Source organism: Carcharhinus amblyrhynchos, chromosome 9, assembly GCF_965287045.1.
Source record: "Carcharhinus amblyrhynchos chromosome 9, sCarAmb.v2.hapA, whole genome shotgun sequence".
Lineage (NCBI taxonomy): Eukaryota > Metazoa > Chordata > Chondrichthyes > Carcharhiniformes > Carcharhinidae > Carcharhinus > Carcharhinus amblyrhynchos.
The window spans coordinates 80,742,529-80,762,179 of NC_137332.1; the positions used below are offsets into that span (position 1 = coordinate 80,742,529).

The window sequence follows — 19,651 nt, forward strand, 5'->3', positions numbered from 1 at the left end:
CAGTCTTTAAAGCACTTACTGGGGTTGCAATCATTGACATTTGTCTCGCAGTTCACTCCAATGTAGCCAGGGAGACACTGACACTCGTAGCTCCCAGGAGTATTTTGACAAATAGCACCATTTTTACACGGGTCAGTTACACACTCATTAACATCCACTGAGCAATTCCGACCTGCAAGATAAGCATGTATTATATATACACACAGACACATACAGCATTACGTGGGAACTGACCCAACTTCCACAATGAGCAAAAACAAATCTATTGCAGAGAAGGAAAAACATACCGTTCATAGAGAAGGAAACAAGAGAGTGCAGAACGTAGTGTTATAGTCATAGCTAGGGTGTACAGAAAGATCAACTTTGTGCAAGATAAGTCCATTCAAAAATCTGACAGCAACAAAGAAGCTTTTTGAGTTCACTGGTACATGACCTCAGACTTTTCTATCTTTTTCCTGAACGAAGAAGGTGGAAGAGAGAATGTCAGTAGTGCATGGGATGCTCAATTACATTGGCTGCTTTGCCGAGGCGTTGGGAAGAGTAGACAGAGTCAATGGATGGGAGGCTAGTTTGCATGATGGATTGGGCTACAATCATGACCTTTTGTAGTTTCTTGTGGTCTTGGGCAGAGCAGGAGACATACCAAGCTGTGATACAACCAGAAAGAATGCTTTCTATGGTGCATATGTAAACGTTGGAGACAGTTGTAGCTGACATGCCAAATTTCCTTAGTCTTCTGAGAAAGTAGAGGCATTGGTGGGCTTTCTTAACTATAGTGTCGGCATGGGGGTACCAGGACAGATTCTTGGTGATCTGGACACCTAAAAACATTAAGATCTCAACACTTTCTACTTCGTCCCTATTGATGTAGACAGGAGCATGTTCTCCTTTATGCGTCCTGAAATCATTGACAATCTCTTTCATTTTGTTGACACTGAGGGAGAGATTACTGTTGCCACACCAGTTCACCAGATTCTCTACCTCATTCCTGTACTCTGTCTCGTCATTGTTTGAGACAGCGGAAACAGCCAGTGGAAACATTCCCTCAAGTTGAGAGGATGGAGGGATGGTCCAACTGAGGTGTTTAAGATGGTAAGGTGGATGAGAGAAATTGTTTTGCTTTGATGTTTAAAATTCAAGAACTATTTTGAGGTTGACAGTTCAGTTAAATATTGTCGGGGATGTCGCGTTTTGGGTGAGATGCCAAATGAAGCCCCACTGCCCTCGCAGATGAAGGTTTTACAGCACTATTCTGAAGAACAGCATAGAAGGCTTTGCCTAGTGTGCTGCCCAACATTTATTTTGCATAAGATTCACTATCACACTACTGTTTCAGAGATCTTATTTTATGTAAGCTGGGTATCACCATTCATACATTACAGCAGCAACAATGACGAAGGAAGTGCCGTGGACGTAGTGTACATGGACTTCAGCAAGGCGTTTGATAAGGTCCCCCATGCAAGACTTCTTGAGAAGGTGAGAGGGCATGGGATCCAAGGGCCTTTGGCCTTGTGGATCCAGAACTGGCTTGCCTGCAGAAGGCAGAGAGTGGTTGTGGATGGGGCTTTTTCTGAATGGAGGTCAGTCACCAGCGGAGTGCCTCAAGGATCTGTTCTGGGGCCCTTGTTGTTTGTCATTTTCATAAATGACCTGGATGAGGAAGTGGAGGGATGGGTAAGTAAGTTCGCTGATGACACGAAGGTCGGTGGTGTTGTGGATGATCTGGAAGGATGGCAAAAGTTGCAGCAGGACATAGATAGGATGCAGGACTGGGCGGAGAAGTGGCAGATGGACTTCAACGCGGATAAATGTGTAGTCGTCCATTTTGGCAGAACCAATGGGATGAACGAGTACACTATCAAGGGCAGAAGTCTGAGTAGTGTTGAGGAGCAGAAGGATCTTGGGGTCCGGGTCCACAGGACTCTTAAATCGGCCTCGCAGGTGGAGGAGGTGGTCAAGAAGGCGTATGGTGTACTGGCCTTCATTAATCGAGGGATTGAGTTTAGGAGTCGGGAGGTAATGCTGGAACTTTATAAGACCCTTGTCAGGCCTCATTTGGAGTACTGTGCGCAGTTCTGGTCGCCTCACTATAGGAAAGATGTAGAAGCTATTGAAAGGGTGCAGAGGAGATTTACAAGGATGTTGCCTGGACTGGGAGGCATGCCTTATGAAGTTAGGTTGAGGGAGCTGGGACTCTCTTCCCTGGAGAGACGAAGGTTGAGAGGCGACCTGATAGAAGTTTACAAAATGTTGAGAGGAATAGATAGGGTGGACTCTCAGAGGCTATTTCCCCGGGTTGAAATGGTCGCTACGAGAGGACACAGATTTAAGGTGCGGGGAGGGAGGTTCAGAAGTGATGTTAGGGGTAAGTTTTTCACTCAGAGGGTGGTGAGTGAATGGAATCGGCTGCTGTCAGTGGTGGTGGAGGCGAACTCGCTGGGGTCTTTTAAAAGACTTCTGGATGAGTATATGGGGTTTAATGAGATTGAGGGTTATAGATAGGTCTGTAGGTTGGTAGGTGATGTGATCGGCGCAACTTGTGGGCCGAAGGGCCTGTTTGTGCTGTAGTGTTCTATGTTCTATTTTCCAGGAATAAAGCTCTTTTTCCAAACAAATGGCAGTAAGAAATCAGGAACATCCGGACTCTCCCCCCCCCCAAACATGGCTGTGCATGCTGAGAATCTAGAGCAGGGTATGTTAAGAGTTTTGCTGAGTTAGAAGATAAAGGTGGGAAAATGGATTTGAAATGTAGGTCGAAGATGATCCAACGGAATGATAGAGATGGCTCGGCAGGGGAGGGGTTTGAATGGCCCACTCCTATTCGCAATGTACCTCACCTTGCCAATTCATCGTGCAGGTGCACATGTAATTCTCGTAGTCCTCAGTTTCACTGCACACACCTCCATTTTTACATGGTTGGGAGGAACACGGATCAAGAACAGACTGACAATCCTTGCCTGAAGAGAAAGGGAGGAAAGAAGAAGGAATCCATTAGAGTCAAGCAAAATCCAAACTGCTGTAACAACAGTGTTCTCTGCACAACGTCCCCTGTAGGAATAGCCATACTTTCACTGGGACTGATCCCTTTGGAACAAACAACATTAAGAAGAGATTTAAAATTGAGAGAGATTTGACAAGGTAGATGAGGAAAAGCTGTTTCCACTACAAGTTAATTGGTAACCAGTGGACAGAGAATTGAGATCAATGATGAATGGACTATGGGTAAGAACAAGGAGAGTGGCACTAATTGCGCAGCTCCCTGAGAGATGGCATTGACACAATGGGCCAAATGGTCTACTTTTTGATCAGATTCTAGAAATACCAATTTTTAAATCCCAATCACAGTCCTGTTGATGGCATAAGGGCTTTAGAGAAAGGATGTTACTGTTTGGCAGGGGGAGGGGGGTGTGGCGGGGGTGGAGAGAAGGACTGCACCGGCTGGGGTAAAAAAAAAGGAGCTTTCAGGGTCTGGAACTACAATAGCCACAAGTGGTTGGTTTTAGAAAATGGGAAATAATAAACCAGCTAAACAGTGACCTCAGCACAGGCACATAATTGGGTGAGAATCTAATCAGAAATATGCACAATGTACCAGAAGGTTTGAAAACAGTCTGTGAGATAACATTGCAGTGCCAAGTTTAGTTCAAAAATAAATGTAAGCTGCACCTTTAGAATGCTTGGGAAAGGCCTGCAGCCACCTTTCCCATCAGTAAAGCCAGACTAAACCAGTCATATGCAGACTTATCTGCCTCAACAATGGAAGCATAATCAACAAATATTGTTTCAAGGGAGTTAGATAGTTGCTTGAAAACAGAGATTGAAGAGGATGGAGAGCGAGCAGCATTAAATAGGCGGCTGTGCATATTAAAATCCACAGATACAGACTTGACAGGTCTGTGCTAAACTTGACCAATTATTTTTTAAAAAAACATTTGTCACAGGACTTGGGCACAGCCAATTAGGCCAGCATTTAACCCTAATTGCCCTTTAGAAGCTGGTGGTGAGTTGCCCTTTTGAACTGCTGCAGTCCCCGAGGTGTAGGCACAAGCACAGTGCTGTTAGGAGGATTTCGACCCAGCAACAGTGAAGGAATGATGATATTTCTAAGTCAGGATGGTGTGTGGCTTGGAGGGAAACACGTAGACGGTGGTGTTTGAATGCATCTGCTGCTCTTATCTTTCTAGGTGTTAAAGGTTATGGGTTTACAAAGTGCCTTAGAAAAAACCTTTGCGAATTGCTATAGTGCATCTTGTAAATGGCACACCAAGCTGCCATAGTGCACTGGAGGTGGAGGGAGTGAATGTTTGTGGATGGGATGCCAATCAAGCAGGTTGTTTTGTCCTGGGTGGTATCAAACTTCTTGAACATTGTTGGAACTGGACTCAGGCTCATCCAAGCAAGTGGAAAGTATTCCACAACACTCTTGTCTTGTGCCTTGTAGATTATGGACAGGTTTGAAATGCCATAACGTACAAGACCAAGGATCAAGTGCTGGAAAATGGGATTAAAATGGATAGGTGCTTAATGGCCAGCCAAATACAATGGGCCAAAGGGCTTCTTTCTGTGCTATAAAAATTCTAGTCAACCAGTTTGTAGGGTTACAAAGTAATGTTACTGAATTAAAAAAACAAATGCCTCTGGGTGCACCCACTGCTTTTGCTAAAGCAGCTTTTAACAGCTGAGTCAGGAGCGCTACAGTGCACGAATTGACTTTGGTGTTGGAGGAAATATGAAATTGACTATGTTTCTCACTGTCTGATACACAGTAACTGAAAATCTTTAATCACTAAACTCCACATTGTCTTCGCTTGACCACCATGCATATGTTCCCAGGCAAATTTTTTAAAAAAAGTTATTTCCTCTCCCTATTCAAGCATCATTATCCACTTTCGGCACAATCAGCTAACTAAACACAACATCTTTTTGATTTACAAAGCAAACTAAGTCAATTCATATTTTGCATGACTTGACTCTGGCCATCGGGGTCACTGGTATTAACACCTAGTTAGGAGACAGAGATCCCCTTCTCTAACCCCAGGCATATGCCTGTGCTGACTCACTCCCTGCTCTACCCTGTCCAAAGAGAAACATAAAATATCCCTGGCCCGAAACAACTCTCACACCTGCATCGGAAAGAGTTTCCAGTGGATTTAAAGAACTGAACTTGGCTCACACACAGTAAACTAATAAAAACGGTCAAGGAAGTTTGAGACTGCTTGATGTGGAAATTTAATACTTATGGGCCTGGCCTGTTAATCAGGCAATAACTCAAAAGGGCGCTGTGGCACATCACTTTGCTTCTGGCTTGAGGCGAGACTGAATCCTGAAATAGATACTCGTGCACTCAAACCCACAAGCACACACCTCCATGGAGCAGGGATGTTCAAGGTAATGTGTGGCCTCAGTTCATTATTCAGCCAAGAATTTTTTTCCAGTCAAGATATCATTCTATTTCAGCACTGATCCTCAGGCACAGCACAGAAGAACCTAGTCAGCACTCTCATACCGACTCTCACCTATAAAGGACCACCCAAGTAAAAGCGCAACTCCCCATGATGACCCTTTGTCTTTTTGGTTCTTACCATTATATGGGAGGGAGCAGATGCATTGGTAAGTATTCACTCCATCAACGCAGACTCCTTTGTTCAAACAGGGGTTTGATGCACATTCATTTATGTTGATCTGACAGTCGAAGCCTAGAGATTCAGAAAAGAGAGGGAAAGAATATTATTCCTTTTTCACATTTGCTGGTACACATCGAGGTGATGGATGTTAGTTTTAGGCAATGGAACTTTGGCATTTCAGGCACCCAGACCAGGAATTTCCACCCAAGGCCCGGTACAGGTGGATGCAGAATAAAAAGTTTGCTACCCTGCCCCAATAATGTGCTTTTGACCAAACAGCAGAAGACAACTACACACATTATCATTGTGACATTTTCCCCCTCATTTCCACATCAGACTCCAGGGGTTTGATAAGAAAGACTGCAGCAGACTTGGAACGTCTTGGCAGTGTGGACCATGTCTAGAAGGAATTATCATTGGCTCCGTATCCCTGGAACCTATGCCCGCCACCCCCTCACCCCACCCCACTCCAACAACAAGCATTGATCGGCACTCCATTTGCATGCCTAACTATTCACAAATACTACAGATGCAGTGTATTATGAGTAATAGGATGCACTGCAGTGATGCATTAAAACTTCTTAAGCAACATCTCTCAAACTCACAATCTTGAAAGACAAGGGCACCAAACACAATGGGAACACCACCATCTCCAAGCTCCCCTCTAAATCGCACCATTCAGACTTGCAAATGCAATGTCATTCCTTCATCAATGCTGGGTCAAAATCTTGGAACTCCCGCCAGTGGGAGTTTTTCACCACATGAACTGCAACGATTTAAGGTAGTGGTGAGAAGGAAAACTAGGGCAGGGAAATAAATGCTGGTCTTGCCAGCAATACTAACATTCCAGGAATGAATAATTGTTAAAAAATTGTGACTGCCTAAAAATATTCAACACATCCTGGGGTAGGAGTTATTTTTGGAGAGTTGATCACATCGATAGCAGTGTTAATAGCCCACTCCTAATGTGAGAATAGCACATGGAGAAACCTACACAATAAATAATGGATGGATTCATATTTTGCTTCTAAAAGCTTTAATGAACATCTCATCCAGTTAGTCATTCATTCCCGGTGAGAAAAAGCATGAAGCCCAACAGAACAGGAGAACTGCTTAAGAAAACGCAAAAAAGCTCTTTTCCCATAGAGTAATTTTTCAGATTTCTTTGAAATGGAAAACACTTACAAGACAATAGGGAGAGCAAAGGTGAGTCGGACTAATTGGATAACTCTTTCAAAGGGATGACAGATTTGATGGGCTGAATGGTGCTCTTCTATGCTTTACAATGCTAACAAGTCAGTACAGTTACACATCATCAGAATGAGCAACTTCAATGCTCAGCTTTGAATTCGACCTGGCTTATTGCTTTAACTCAAGCGTTTTACTGCCCCTCTCTCACCTTTAAATCCCTTCACGCATGTGCACTTGTAGCCATTGATTAGATTTGTACAGGTTCCTCCGTGTTGACAAGGGTTCGACTCGCACTCGTCTTTGTCCACATCACAGTTTACTCCTGCCCAACCAGCTTCACAAATGCACTGGTAACTGCAAAAACAAAAAAAGTAGCAGAAAATGTTGACAACAAGCAAGGCACGACTCCGATTTAATTGCCAGCTTCCTTCGTTTCACACCGAGAGGTGAGGCTAAATTCTGAAACAGATACTCAAGCATTCATCCAGTAAAATTAACTTGACAGTTTAAAAAAAGATTCTTAATTGGCACTTAAGGGCCTTAATTAGGGATGGCTTCCCATTCAAAGCCTTGCCCATAGGATCTCCATGCAATGCTGGCGAACAGGATCTCTGAAGGAATCCTGTTCCTGCAATTTTACACTGCCACCAGTTAAAATACTTCCCAGTGAGAATGTAAAATTCAGGAAGATGCTAACCAAAAAAAAACCTGAATCAAGGTACTCCATCTGGTTTATAAGTTGCGAATGGTTATTCTCTGAAATCCAATGGATGTTACACATACATTAATAGCACCTCAATTTTCTCCTTAACTGCTCACTTACATTGCAATTCACTCTGCAAACTTAAAACATGTATTTTCCATTCACATCCTCTCAATTCAATGAGCCATGCTGATTCATGCTTTCAAGTGACCATATTCACACAGGTTAGTCCACTGGAACACTCAAACATCACACAGCCAAACCAACATTTAGCAACACAGGAGATTTTGACCCACCCCCATCATCTTTTCCACCCCGCAGTCTTGGAAAACAGGCAAAGCAATTCAAAAACAAACATATTGAAAGTAAGATAACTACATTTGACAAGAGCAAAGAAAGAACCAAGATGGACAAAACTTGGAAGCTGACCTGTTGACGCCATCCACACATTTGCCATGAATACATGGGCTGCTCTTGCATTCGTCCACTTCTGATATACATTGAGGATCATGATAGCCCTCAGGGCAGTGGCACACAAAGCCATTGATTTTATCAAAGCATGTGCCGCCATTGTGACATGGGTTGGAGCTACATTCGTTGATGTCAATGTTGCACATGGGACCTGCGGCAGGGAACACAAAAAATACTTGAACTTGCAAGGCTGACAATTTGGGGAATGTTCATGATACTGGGACAGGTGTCAAGTGTCAATTGGCAGGGTAGGGTCGAAAGAAAAAACTGGAGGCTTTGAACAATAAAAACCTAATTTGATGGTAGTCAAATTATTCTGCACTTCTAAACGGTGGGTAAGAAAACAAGCAGCAGATGGCCATCCTGGCCTCTTAACCTCTGCTGATGATTTTCAATACAGGAAACCCAAACTGGTGAAGGATTTAAGTTCTGAAATAAAACAATGCAGTAAATGTGGCTCGAAGAAACCTATTAAGTACACATCTTCTGTTGGTATCTAATTAAAGGGACGTGACCACAAACTTTTCTTTTGTCAGCTTGATGGACAGGAGTTGAACTCCTGTCAAAGCACACTGCCTGAGCACCTGACAGTCTCTAAAGTTTGAGCGGAGCTATCAGGGAACGTTTCCTGTGTGCTTTGAGGAATGAAATTGTAAACCTGTTTATAATGAATAGGTTTATAATTTCACTACACAGGAGGAACTTGCTTTCCATTTCATCTCCATCATCCCTTCAAAAACAATAAGCTCATTGATTACTGTCCAAGTAGTTGTCACCAACACAGGGAAAAAAAATCATTAATATCAAGTGATAGCATTGCACTATTTCTGTGGCATCATCCATTGCAAGAACTGCATTTATAAAACATAACATGTAATCAGTACAGCCAGGTAAAGACTGTCCGCCGCATTGTGCCAATATTTCAGTAACTGTGAAACTGACACTCAAGAATAAGCAACACAGTAAGTTCAAAGATACTCAAGGTCTAGTTGAAAATCAGATGCCTTTGCAAAAAGTGCCACTGTCATACACAAACAATTGGTGGACGTGGAATGGAGGAAGATTGCACAGAACATCAGAACCGGAGGGTGTTTTTTTGTTTAAACCCAGCATGGGATGGGAATTAGGAGAGTGAATCTTGTTTCTTCATTTTCCAGTCTCAGATACCACCTTCCCTACCACTTTACCCCTGTATTCATTAACTGAATTTATGTCTAATACTCAGACCCGGTTACTCAAAGTATTGATGAATGATCTGGATATTTTTGTTCACGTTTGTCAATTTTTTATGCCGTTGGATGGGAGCACGAAGGGTGCTGAAATCCAACCATAATCTAATTTTTCAACCCAACTTCTTGTCTTTTCCAAGGCAAGTTTCAGCAGTACCTCTGTGATAACATTTTCACCTGAGTCAGGAGGATTTAAGTCAGAGACTTGAGCACAGAATCTAGGCTGCCTCTCTCAGGGTGGTCTTGTGTGTGCTGCATTTGTAGCGGCACAATTGTTCAACCAAGGCCCACCTGCCTTCTCATGCATATGCAAAGGGTATGCATGAGATATTTCAAAGCAGAATAGGGGGAGTTCCCCTGCTGTCCTTGTTAAGATTTATTCCTCAATTAATAATGGATTATGTGGACACATTAAATTTCTGTTTGTGGGAGTTTCCCACGTGTAAATTGGCTGCCATGTTTCCAACATTACAAAAGTGACTATACTTCAAATGTACTTTATTTGGGTGCAAGGCACTGCCAACTCAAGTCCTGAAAGGCACTACATTAATCCAATTCCTTTCTTGTTCTGCCAACTTATTTAGACCAGTCTTTTAAATGTGCTGGTCAAAAAGGTGTCAGTCCCAGCCAGTACAAACTGATAAGTCAGCCGAGAGTGCATGTGGGGCACTTGGAAGGCAAGACAAAAAAAAAGATTGTGTACAGAGTATTCAACAGTTAATACAAAATATTTTTGCAACCACGATGCCAGGCTCACCAGCAAATATTCATGTTAAGCTGTGTGGAGTACTTTATCCCTTTGATAATTACACTCCTGAAACATCTGATGCCGTAAAACATTTTAAAATGAGACAGTCGTGACTTGGGCCAAGTTGGAAAATGGGGCCACAGCATGTGCCAACCGTGGCAGCCCATATCTAAGTTTTGTAGCTTTTATGGACCCTGCCCCTACCTGTATAACCAGGGCTGCAGACACAGTCGTACCGATTGATACCATCTTGACAGCTTCCATAGTCACATGGATTGCTCGCACAGTCATCATAGTTAATCTCACAATTGACACCTGTAAGATCATTCAAATTCAAGATTTATTTAACACTTGCTGTTCTGCAATGCTGCATTTAACAAGATCAGTTGATGCAACTGCAACAAGGGTAATCATTCAAGTATGGCTATGTAAAAATTTCTCTGTAATGTCTGCTTAAACAGTTGAAAAACATCATCGAACTAGCAGCACCATTATCGATTCCATGCTTCCAAATTTAGGCGGTGTCAGGCAAAACAGACATTACTGGTGACTGCAAGCCTGTCTACAGTGGCTGCATTTATTTATTAATTCATCAGTATGGACAGCCCTTCCAAATCCATAACCTCCACCATCAAGAAGGACAAGGGCAGTAGATATATGGAAACACCACCACCTGCAAGTTTGCCTCTGAGCCACACTCCATCCTGACTTGAAACTATGGGCCCGATTTTACACAAAATTTGCACCGGTTTTCGCAGTAAATTTGGGCGTCAGGCCTTTAACGCGGTCTGCATCTGAATCCGAGCAGATCATGGTTTTACCGACGCCCAATTCGGGCGCAGATCTGGTCCGTGCCTGAAACTGGGCGACCTGACGATTTAAATGCATTTGCATGTATTTAAATTGATTTAATGAACTGCGCACCCAACTCTACCACCAAATCCCATTTCACGTTCTGTTCCAGATCCGTACTTTTAGCAATCCGCTTAATAAAAATCCAAAGCCGATTTTTATTTTGCAGGGGAACCTCCGAAGCAGCTTCAGAGCCATCTTCTGGGCCAGGGGAGGGGGTGGGGTGGGGAAATAGAGGGCTCATCGTTGTCTGGTGGAGGGGAGATGCATTCGTTCCTCTGGTGGGGAAGAAGGATCACGCACAGAGTGGCAGGCTACTCACCCCCCTTGGCAAAAAGCATACGGGCACACTGCAAAGAGGATTCCGGGCTTGGATTCGGCCCTTAGATTCCAAATGGTAAAACTCGGGCCCTATATCACACTGCCATTGGGTCAAAATCCTGGAACTTAGTTCTGAACGGCTTTGCGGATGTATTCACACCACCTGGCTTGCAGTGGTTCAAGACAGTGGCTCACCATCACCTTCAAGGGTAATTAAGTACATGCAATAAATGCTGGCGAGCAATGCCCATACTCCGCAGACTGTTGCCAGTTTTCTCCACATTTTTCCTGGACTAAAACTCCCTTTCTTCCAAGATGTTACTTGCCTGAAGTCCCAGATGGACAGCGGCACTTGTAATTGTTCACACGGTCCTGACAAGTGCCTCCATTCTGACAGGGCTGACTTTGGCATTCGTCAATCTGCTCGCTGCATATTGGACCCTTGTAGCCAGCTGTGCAGTTGCAAGTGTACCCAGCTATTCCATCCTCGCATGTTCCATAGTGGCAGGGGTCCGGGATGCAGTCATTTTCATTAATCTCACACTTGGTCCCCGTGAAGCCTTTCAATCAATCAACAGAGGGGAAAGAGTGAGAGGGAAAGGAAAAATAAACACCTTTAATTTTCTTATCTTTTTCTGTACTTTCTATATTTTATTTTAGTTTCTACAAGTACAAAAGTAGGTAAATTTTCACTTCCCAAAAGATCTTCTGGAACTAGAAGTTTGTACCTGTGTGATAAGTAATTTGCTGTGCCAAATTATTTTCCCTACCCATGAACTTGCACTTCCTTTCAAACCACTAAATATATTGTACACCAACAAAGCAGTCAATCCACTGATCATAAATAAAGCTAAAAGGTACATGGCAGGATTGTGGCAAAACCTAGCTTTGGGAAGAGAATGTAGCAGCAAAACCTCAAGCTAAGGCTGCAGCTTGTGTCCTGGCTCTGGAAGCAACAGGCAGCAAGGGCTGACTGAACCTCTGAGGGAGTGCAAGCTAAAACAAAAAAAAAATTCTGGCAGTGAAGCAGTTAAAACCAAGTGTGGGAAAGTTATTTTAGTTCAGGAGTGTCCCAAGGACAAGTAATCTAATGCTGAAATGCGCTGCGAGGTAGCATTAATTATCAATTGGCTGAAAGCACAAGTAAAGCAGAGGAGGAATCCACTTCAGCAGCAAAGCAGAAATTCCAGTTTCAGTCAGAATATGAATGATGATTCCAGGATTGACTGAACGTGGAGTCCTGAACCACCAGATATTAATTTTTTGCTGGTGGGAGTGACAGAAGAAGATTGAAGGCGAGAAAAGGTGGGGTAATTCCAATAAAACATGACTATTAGAACATTCCTGGAGTGTAAATGTTCTACCACTCAAGATGTTTAGTTTCACTTCCCTTTTTTTTGTTCAGCATTAACTGGCTTTTACCTTCGCTGCATTCGCATTCAAACGCATTCGGACGATCAATACACTTGGCTCCGTGCTGGCACGGTGTGCTGGCACACTCGTCAATGTCAATCTGGCACATACTCCCAGCAAAACCTGCAAACATATACACAAAAATGTTAAGGAAATCAATTAACCTTTATAAGGACTTTATTTTTATTCTTTAATAGGATGTGGGGGGCACTGGTGAGGCCAATATTTGCCTAATTGCCTTCAAGAAGGTGGTGGTGAGCCACTTTCTTGAGCCGCTGCAGTAGATATCCCCACAGAGCCATGGAAGTGTGCACCAGGCCTTTGACCCAGCAACAGTGAAGGAACAGTTCCAAGTTCAGATTGTGTGGCTTGGAGGAGACCTTAGGAGGTTATGGTGTTCTCACATGCCTGCTGCCCTTATCCTTCTATGTGGTAGAGGTTGCTGTTTTGGAAAGTGCTGCCCAAGGAGTCTTAATGAGCTGCACTAGAAATCCTACAGTACAGAAAGAGGCCATTCAGCCCATCAAGTCTGCACCAACCACAATCTCACTCAGGCCCTATTCCCGTATCCCTACGCATTTACCTGCTAGTCCCTCTAAGCTACGCAGCTCGGAACACTAAGTGGCAATTTAGCATGGCCAATCAATCTAACCCGCACATCTTTGAACCGTGGGAGGAAACAGGAGCATCCACACAGACAGTGACCCAAACCGGGAATTGAACCCAAGTCCCTGGAGCTGTGAAGCAGCAACGCTAACCACTATGCTACCGTGCGCCCCCTTGTAGATAGCACACTGCTGCCACTGAGCGTCATGGTCAAGAGAGCGAACGTTCAAAGAGGTGGTGGCTGGGATGCCAATCAAGTGGACTATTTCGTCCGGAATGGTGTCAGGCTTCTTCAATATTATTGCAGTCACACTCATCTAGCCAAATGGCGTACTCCCTAACATTCCTGATTTCTGCCTAGTAGATAATGGACAGATGATTTTGGGATGTCAGAGAGTTCCATGCTGCATTATTCCCAGCATTCAGTCTGATCTCATAACCACACTATTTATATGGCTGGTCCAGTTAAGCTCTGGTCAATGGTAATGCCCAGGATGTTGAAAGTGGGGGCTTCAATGATGGCAATACCCCTGGATGTCAGGGAGTGATGGTTAGATTCTCTCTTGTTGGAGAGGGTAATTGCCTGGCACTTGAATAGCAAGAATGTTACTTTCACTTATCTGCCCATAAATGAACAAGTTTGACAGTAAAGACAGAAAAAGAAGATGTCTCCACTAGGGATACACGGGTCCAAAACTAGGGGTCATAAATAAATTTAATAGGGAAGTCAGGAGAATCCTTTTTATCCTTTGAGTAGTTGGAATGTGGAAATCTCTGGCAAACGGGTTTAGTTGAGGCAAATAGCACAGATGCATTTAAGGAGAAGCTCATTAAATATGAGGGAGAAAGTAATGGAAGATTTGTCTGGAGCTTAAACATCAGCATAGAATAGTCAGGCCAAACAACCTATTCCTGGTCTGTAAATGAAATTCAATTTCAGTCTTGTCAGAGAAGCTCAGCATTTAATGGTGCATAACATTTAAGGAAAGGAGTTTTGCTGACATTTATCTGCACTGTTTTAGGGGTTCAATGAACAATTTTTGACAAATGGACGTATCAACATACACATCTGCAGACTCCACGGTAGCTCCACAGGTTTATACTGAGTGAGCAACTGAATTGCACAGAACAGGCTCAATTTGCAGTTCATGCTGAATTAACAGAGAGAGGGGTCAGGAATCCATCAAGAGTCTTGGTGTTCCTGGGTAAGGGTGCGAAATTTTACAAATTTTCCCCACCCCTTCACAATTCAGTGACTTTGGTGAGAAACTCAAGAGCCTAATAATCAGGTGAAGGTGGGATTTGGCTCAAATGTGGCTCTGCCACTCTTGCTGCCTGTGATCAAACAGCCTACTGACTCTGTGTTCAGCTCATATATATATAGCAAACAGGAGAATTGGGCCATTTAGTCAAGAAATCTGCTCTGCTGTTCAAATACATCATGGTTGATTTGTATGCCATTTTCCCCTACACGATTACAATCATTATTTTATTACACTATTATTTATTTATTGTTATTTATTTATTACACTGTTACAAAATGCATCGATTTCTGTCTTGATCCCGCTCAATGATTGGAGCTCCCTGTGCCAGAGTGCTGTGGAAACTCAATGATTCATCACCCTCTGGGTGAAGAAATTCCTCCACATCTCAGTCAAGTGGAGAGTATTCCATCACACTCCTGACTTGTGCCCTGTAGATAATGGACAGACTTTGGGGAATCAGGATGCGAGTTGCTCACCACAGGATTCCTCACCCCTAGACTGCTCTTGTAGCTACAGTATTTATCTGTCTAGTCTAGTACAGTTTCTGGTCAATGATAACTCTAGTGATTACAATAACATCCTCAAAAGAACTCCAACAGGCTCATGAGACATGCTTTTCCTTTCATAAATCGATGCTGACTCTGCCCAATCACGTCTTTATTTTTTATCTTTCAGTTATCACATCCTTCATAATCAATTTGAACCCTCTCCTATGACTGAGGTTGAACTAAGAAGTCTATAGAGCACCATTTTTCCCCCATCTTGTCTTCTTAAATTGTAGGGTTAATTTTGCTACTTTACAGTTTGAAGGAATCTTTCCAGAATCTACAGAATTTTGACAGATAATCACCAATGCATCCACTATGTCTTCAGCCACCTCCTTCTGCGATGTAACTCATCTAGTCCAGGGGATTTATCAACCTTAATCCAATTAATTTTGACTGCAACCTGTTTATTATCAAATTATTTCAGTTCTTTATTTTCACTAGTATTTCTGGGAGAGTTTCTGTATAGTCATCTGTGAAGACAGACAGTAATTTTTCAGTTTATCCTCCATTTCTCTATTCTCCATTATAAATTCTCCTGCCTCTGCCAGCAATGGACCAACATCTGTCCTTGCTGATCTTTTCTTTTCACATCCCTGAAGATTTTACAGTCCATCTTTATGTTTCTCGCTCATTTATATTCAGATCCTCTTTTCCCTTTCTTTACCAGTTTCTTGGTAATCCTTTGCTGGATTCTAAATTTGCTCTCAGTTCTTGGGTTTACCACTTTTTCCAGCAACCTACAAAGACACTTCCTTTGATCTATGCAATCTTTAACTTCTTTTGTTAGTCTGCAGACCAGGTGGAGTATGTGAACCTTGTACCTTACAAATAGTTAATGCCTCGAACAGAAGGAGACATTTGACAGGAAAATAAGGTGGGGAAAATACGAGAAACATTTCATGGCAAGTGCGACTGCACTTCATTTTAGTTCCTTGGAATGGGCAAACATCAGCATTTTTTGGAAGGAGATGGAGCAAGGGGAACAAAACGTTTAACAGCAGTCAGGTTTGACAGACTAGATCTTGCATGTTCAGCATTCCAATCGGCAAACACCAACAATTATATATGGGTTTCTCAGGCTATTCTCTCTTGTTCTCCTCCCCATAATCCACCAGGTCAGGAGGTTAGTGTTTTATGTAGCGCCTCTATGAAGAAAATCAAACCCCAAGGAGGAACAATGCTGCCGTTGGGTTAAGCATGTGCTTGCTCAAACGACTCTCAGACAGGAAGCGTATAAATGGTTGCAGAAAATCTCCTTCACATGTGAACCCAGTTGACAGGAGACCAAACTGGTGAAAGTGGCAACTGTTAAACTAGCAAAAACAGAAGCTGCAAGTCAGCCCTGCAAAAGACAGTCTGACCAAAGGGACTTCTAAAAAAATAGCTTTTAGAACAAAAGTTTAAAATTAGTGTTTTAATTAATGTTTAACATACACAGTTGACTGTAGCTCAGTCTCCCACTTAGATCCCCAAAACATCTGTCAGATTGAATAACTTGTGCACATTCTAGAAACCAGAGGATCCAAACCTTTTATGTCTTGGCTTTAAGTGTTAAAGTCAACTCCCCGATTCAAAATGACATGGAAACTCCCTTGCTTGCCAGGCCCCAGTCAAAGCTCACAGTGAAACACCATAGCATACATTCACATAGAGCTCTGACATCCAAGAGTTCGCCACCGAGAAACTCATGTTGGCACAGCCTTCCCTCCTTTCACAAAACTGGGAGCATAGCAAACACACATATGGGATCACAATTTTTATTTTCCTCACAGTATAAAATTAATCCAATTAAGTAAAATTTGTGATTTTCTTCATTGCTACAGCTTGCTACCAAGTTGCAACAGAAAAACTGGAAGGAAGCAGTAAGCTCTGACAATTTGTGTTCAAACACTGGAAATGTCAAACCCAATTCTAACTAAACATTGTGTGTGTGTGTGTGTGTGTGTGTGTGTGTGTGTGTTATTCCCATCAGCGCAGCAAGCCGGGAGAGTCAAGCAAAGGCTGTTTCATGAGCTTCCTGCTGGGCGCCACAGCCTCCACAAGGATAGAAACTCCTCTCTCTCTCTGTCTCTCTCCCCCCCCACCCCCCGCCCCTCCAAGGAGCGGTTCATTGCAGTGGGGTTTCAGTCTGGCTCCCCACTTGTGAGGAGCTGGCGGCCGAACCCCGCTGGAGTGAAGGGTGGAAGAGGGTTCAGGGTAAGAGGGATGCCTCCTGGGCATTGCCAGCCAGGGTCCCCAGCACCGCCCACCAGGCATCAGGCAGTGCCAAGAGGTGGGACGAACACTGGGAATGGGGGCCCTGCTGCCACTCTGCACCGGGATCATGATCAGAGGGAGAGAGCCCAGCATTTGGGGCTGGGCAGAGATTGGGATTGCGGGAAGCACAGGTTGAGTCTGGCCCAGACATGTTTGGGGGGGGGGGGGGGGGGGCACTGATTGAGCTAACCAATTATTGGGATGCTGGCAGCGTCGGGTCATTTGGCACATCTTCCCCAATAGGTGTTGACAAAGGTCAAAGGTAGAGGAGGGCACTCAATGTTAAAATGGTGGCGTGGGCTCGTTGGGCTGAAGGGCCTGTTTCCCATGCTGTGTTGTTCTTTGTATCACGCATGTGCCAATCTCAGCACTAACAGACCCGCAATGTGTGGTGGCTTGCACAGCGCTATGCTACCAGCCTCTCCAGTGGGAATAGGACCCACCCAAGGCTTTTTGGAGTGAATCACACGAGTGCACTCTGCAGTACACAAAGTGTGGAAGATTCATTTTGAAACTCCAGCTGAAAAAAACAATTGGATTTACTCTAGTTTTTACGTGAATTCAACACTTAGAATTTTTTGGAGAATTGCTCACATTGATTTGGAAACAGGATTGTCAGTGGACAGTACAAAGCTCAACATCAATCCGGACGAAGCAAAAGTCCTGTTGGGAATATGGAGTGCACTAGTAAGACATGCAGCAATTTAATTTCAAAATTTGCCTTTCTCCTCCTCCCTCCCCCCAAACTCGCCCACTTTTCATCCAAAAACAAAGGCTCTCCAAATTATAACACACTCAAAGCTTTGCCTCTATGCAGGATTGGCAACCAGCACAAAGGGATTTCCGGCCTTGCAGGAGTTCAAGTGAAGCTTGGGTAGACTGTGGCCAGCCAAAGTGCTGGCAAGCAGCACAGTTAGATTGAGTCGAACAGCTCCCGGGACACGAGGCTCTGCCTGTGGTTCAAATGACACGTCAGCGTGAACTGCCGCCTGGCAACAGCTGACACAAGCCTTGGAATCCTGTTTCTTTGTGCACCGGATAACAGAGCTGCTCGCAGGCCTCCAGGAACCTTGGGAGAACTTTCCGGGAAGGATGGCACAATCAACAGGATGGTTACACTCCCATCTCCACTTTCCAAACTGGATATATATAAATAATTTCTTTATCTCAGAGAGAGTCGCCAAATTAGATGCTGAGAAAGAGCAAAAGCTTACAAACGTTGTGATCCTCAGAAATGGACAATGTGCAGAGTGGAAATGTTCACTTTTGGAGCAGGAGAAAGGATGTCAAAATGCATCCAGCTAAACTGCAGTAGGTATTCAATCTATAAATTGCCATGGTTTGGACCAAGATTACCATGAATTGCTGTCCACAATGTTTAGTGAACAAAAATCTTTCTGCTGTAATCTATTCATTCAGTAATTCGGTGTCTTCCTTTCAAAAAAAATCTGGTTCCAAAACATTAATTGCACAAAGTGATTCAATTTGTGAAAGAAAAATCAGAACGAAATAGACTTAAAGATACAAAAACAGTGCATAAAGCAGGTGCTTGGAAAGGAGTCAGGCTTTTACAGTTTCCTGTCAAGAATGCCCAGCAAAGGAGACTTGGCACCGTTGGAATATCATTGTTAGGGGCTTGTTCCCCATGAATTCTGTGACTGGTGCGAATGGTAAAGGATTTGATTTCTTAGGAATCTGTAAAGTAAGTGGCAAAAGGGTTTCGTTCCTGCAGAATTCTGTACAACGATAATGAAAACATTTAACTTATTGGGATTCCATACAACGGATGTCAATGGTGATGGGTTTGCTCCCATTACATTTCTACAGTATCATTAGTGCTTCCAGTGTATTTCCCATTGAAGTCAATAGAACTCGCTCTGGGTCATGGGTTACACATCCGGCAGTGTTATAGGAGACCGAAAACCAAAAGGTCTCTGATCAAGCAAAAAGTAAAAAGCAGTGCACATCCGTTAACTTCAATATCATTCCTGCCAGAGTCATGGAAACCCTCAAAGTACAGCATCCTCAAAACCTCCATTCATTTTACTTTAAAATGTCTCGTGTGAAACCTTACAAAGATCCAAAAAGCACAATTTAAAGCTATTGGAGGGCCTTGATCCACTAGTCTAGTTACTACCTCACATATAAGTGGCTAAATTCTACTCGACCTGTTTGTTACTTACAAATAGGTGCCTGCATCTCCTTCCATACACTATTCAGATCAGCATCCATAGCACATAGAAAAGCATTCTCAAGTATTTTTCAAACAGATACATCTGGCTAATTCTCTTAAAATCGTGCATTATTTTGTCAATTAGCAAAATATCATCATGTACTGTGGCACATGGCGGCACGGTAGCACAGTGGTTAGCACTGCTGCTTCACAGCTCCAGGGTCCTGGGTTCGATTCCTGGCTCGGGTCAC

At 43.4% G+C, this 19,651-nt stretch overlaps 1 protein-coding gene across 1 annotated transcript in view; it reads right to left on the minus strand.

The window, feature by feature from the left end:
* The window catches only part of LOC145347959 (neurogenic locus notch homolog protein 1-like), a 158,424-nt gene that overhangs the window by 49,496 nt on the left and 89,277 nt on the right, over window positions 1–19,651 (minus strand). Inside the window, exons 10-17 of the mRNA XM_080195979.1 lie at window positions 12,562–12,675; window positions 11,466–11,699; window positions 10,171–10,281; window positions 7,948–8,140; window positions 7,024–7,169; window positions 5,583–5,696; window positions 2,838–2,957; window positions 20–172 (exon numbers count right to left, since the gene is read on the minus strand). Of these exons, the coding sequence (XP_080052105.1) occupies window positions 20–172; window positions 2,838–2,957; window positions 5,583–5,696; window positions 7,024–7,169; window positions 7,948–8,140; window positions 10,171–10,281; window positions 11,466–11,699; window positions 12,562–12,675 (1,185 nt within the window). The remainder of the gene's footprint in view (window positions 1–19; window positions 173–2,837; window positions 2,958–5,582; window positions 5,697–7,023; window positions 7,170–7,947; window positions 8,141–10,170; window positions 10,282–11,465; window positions 11,700–12,561; window positions 12,676–19,651) is intronic.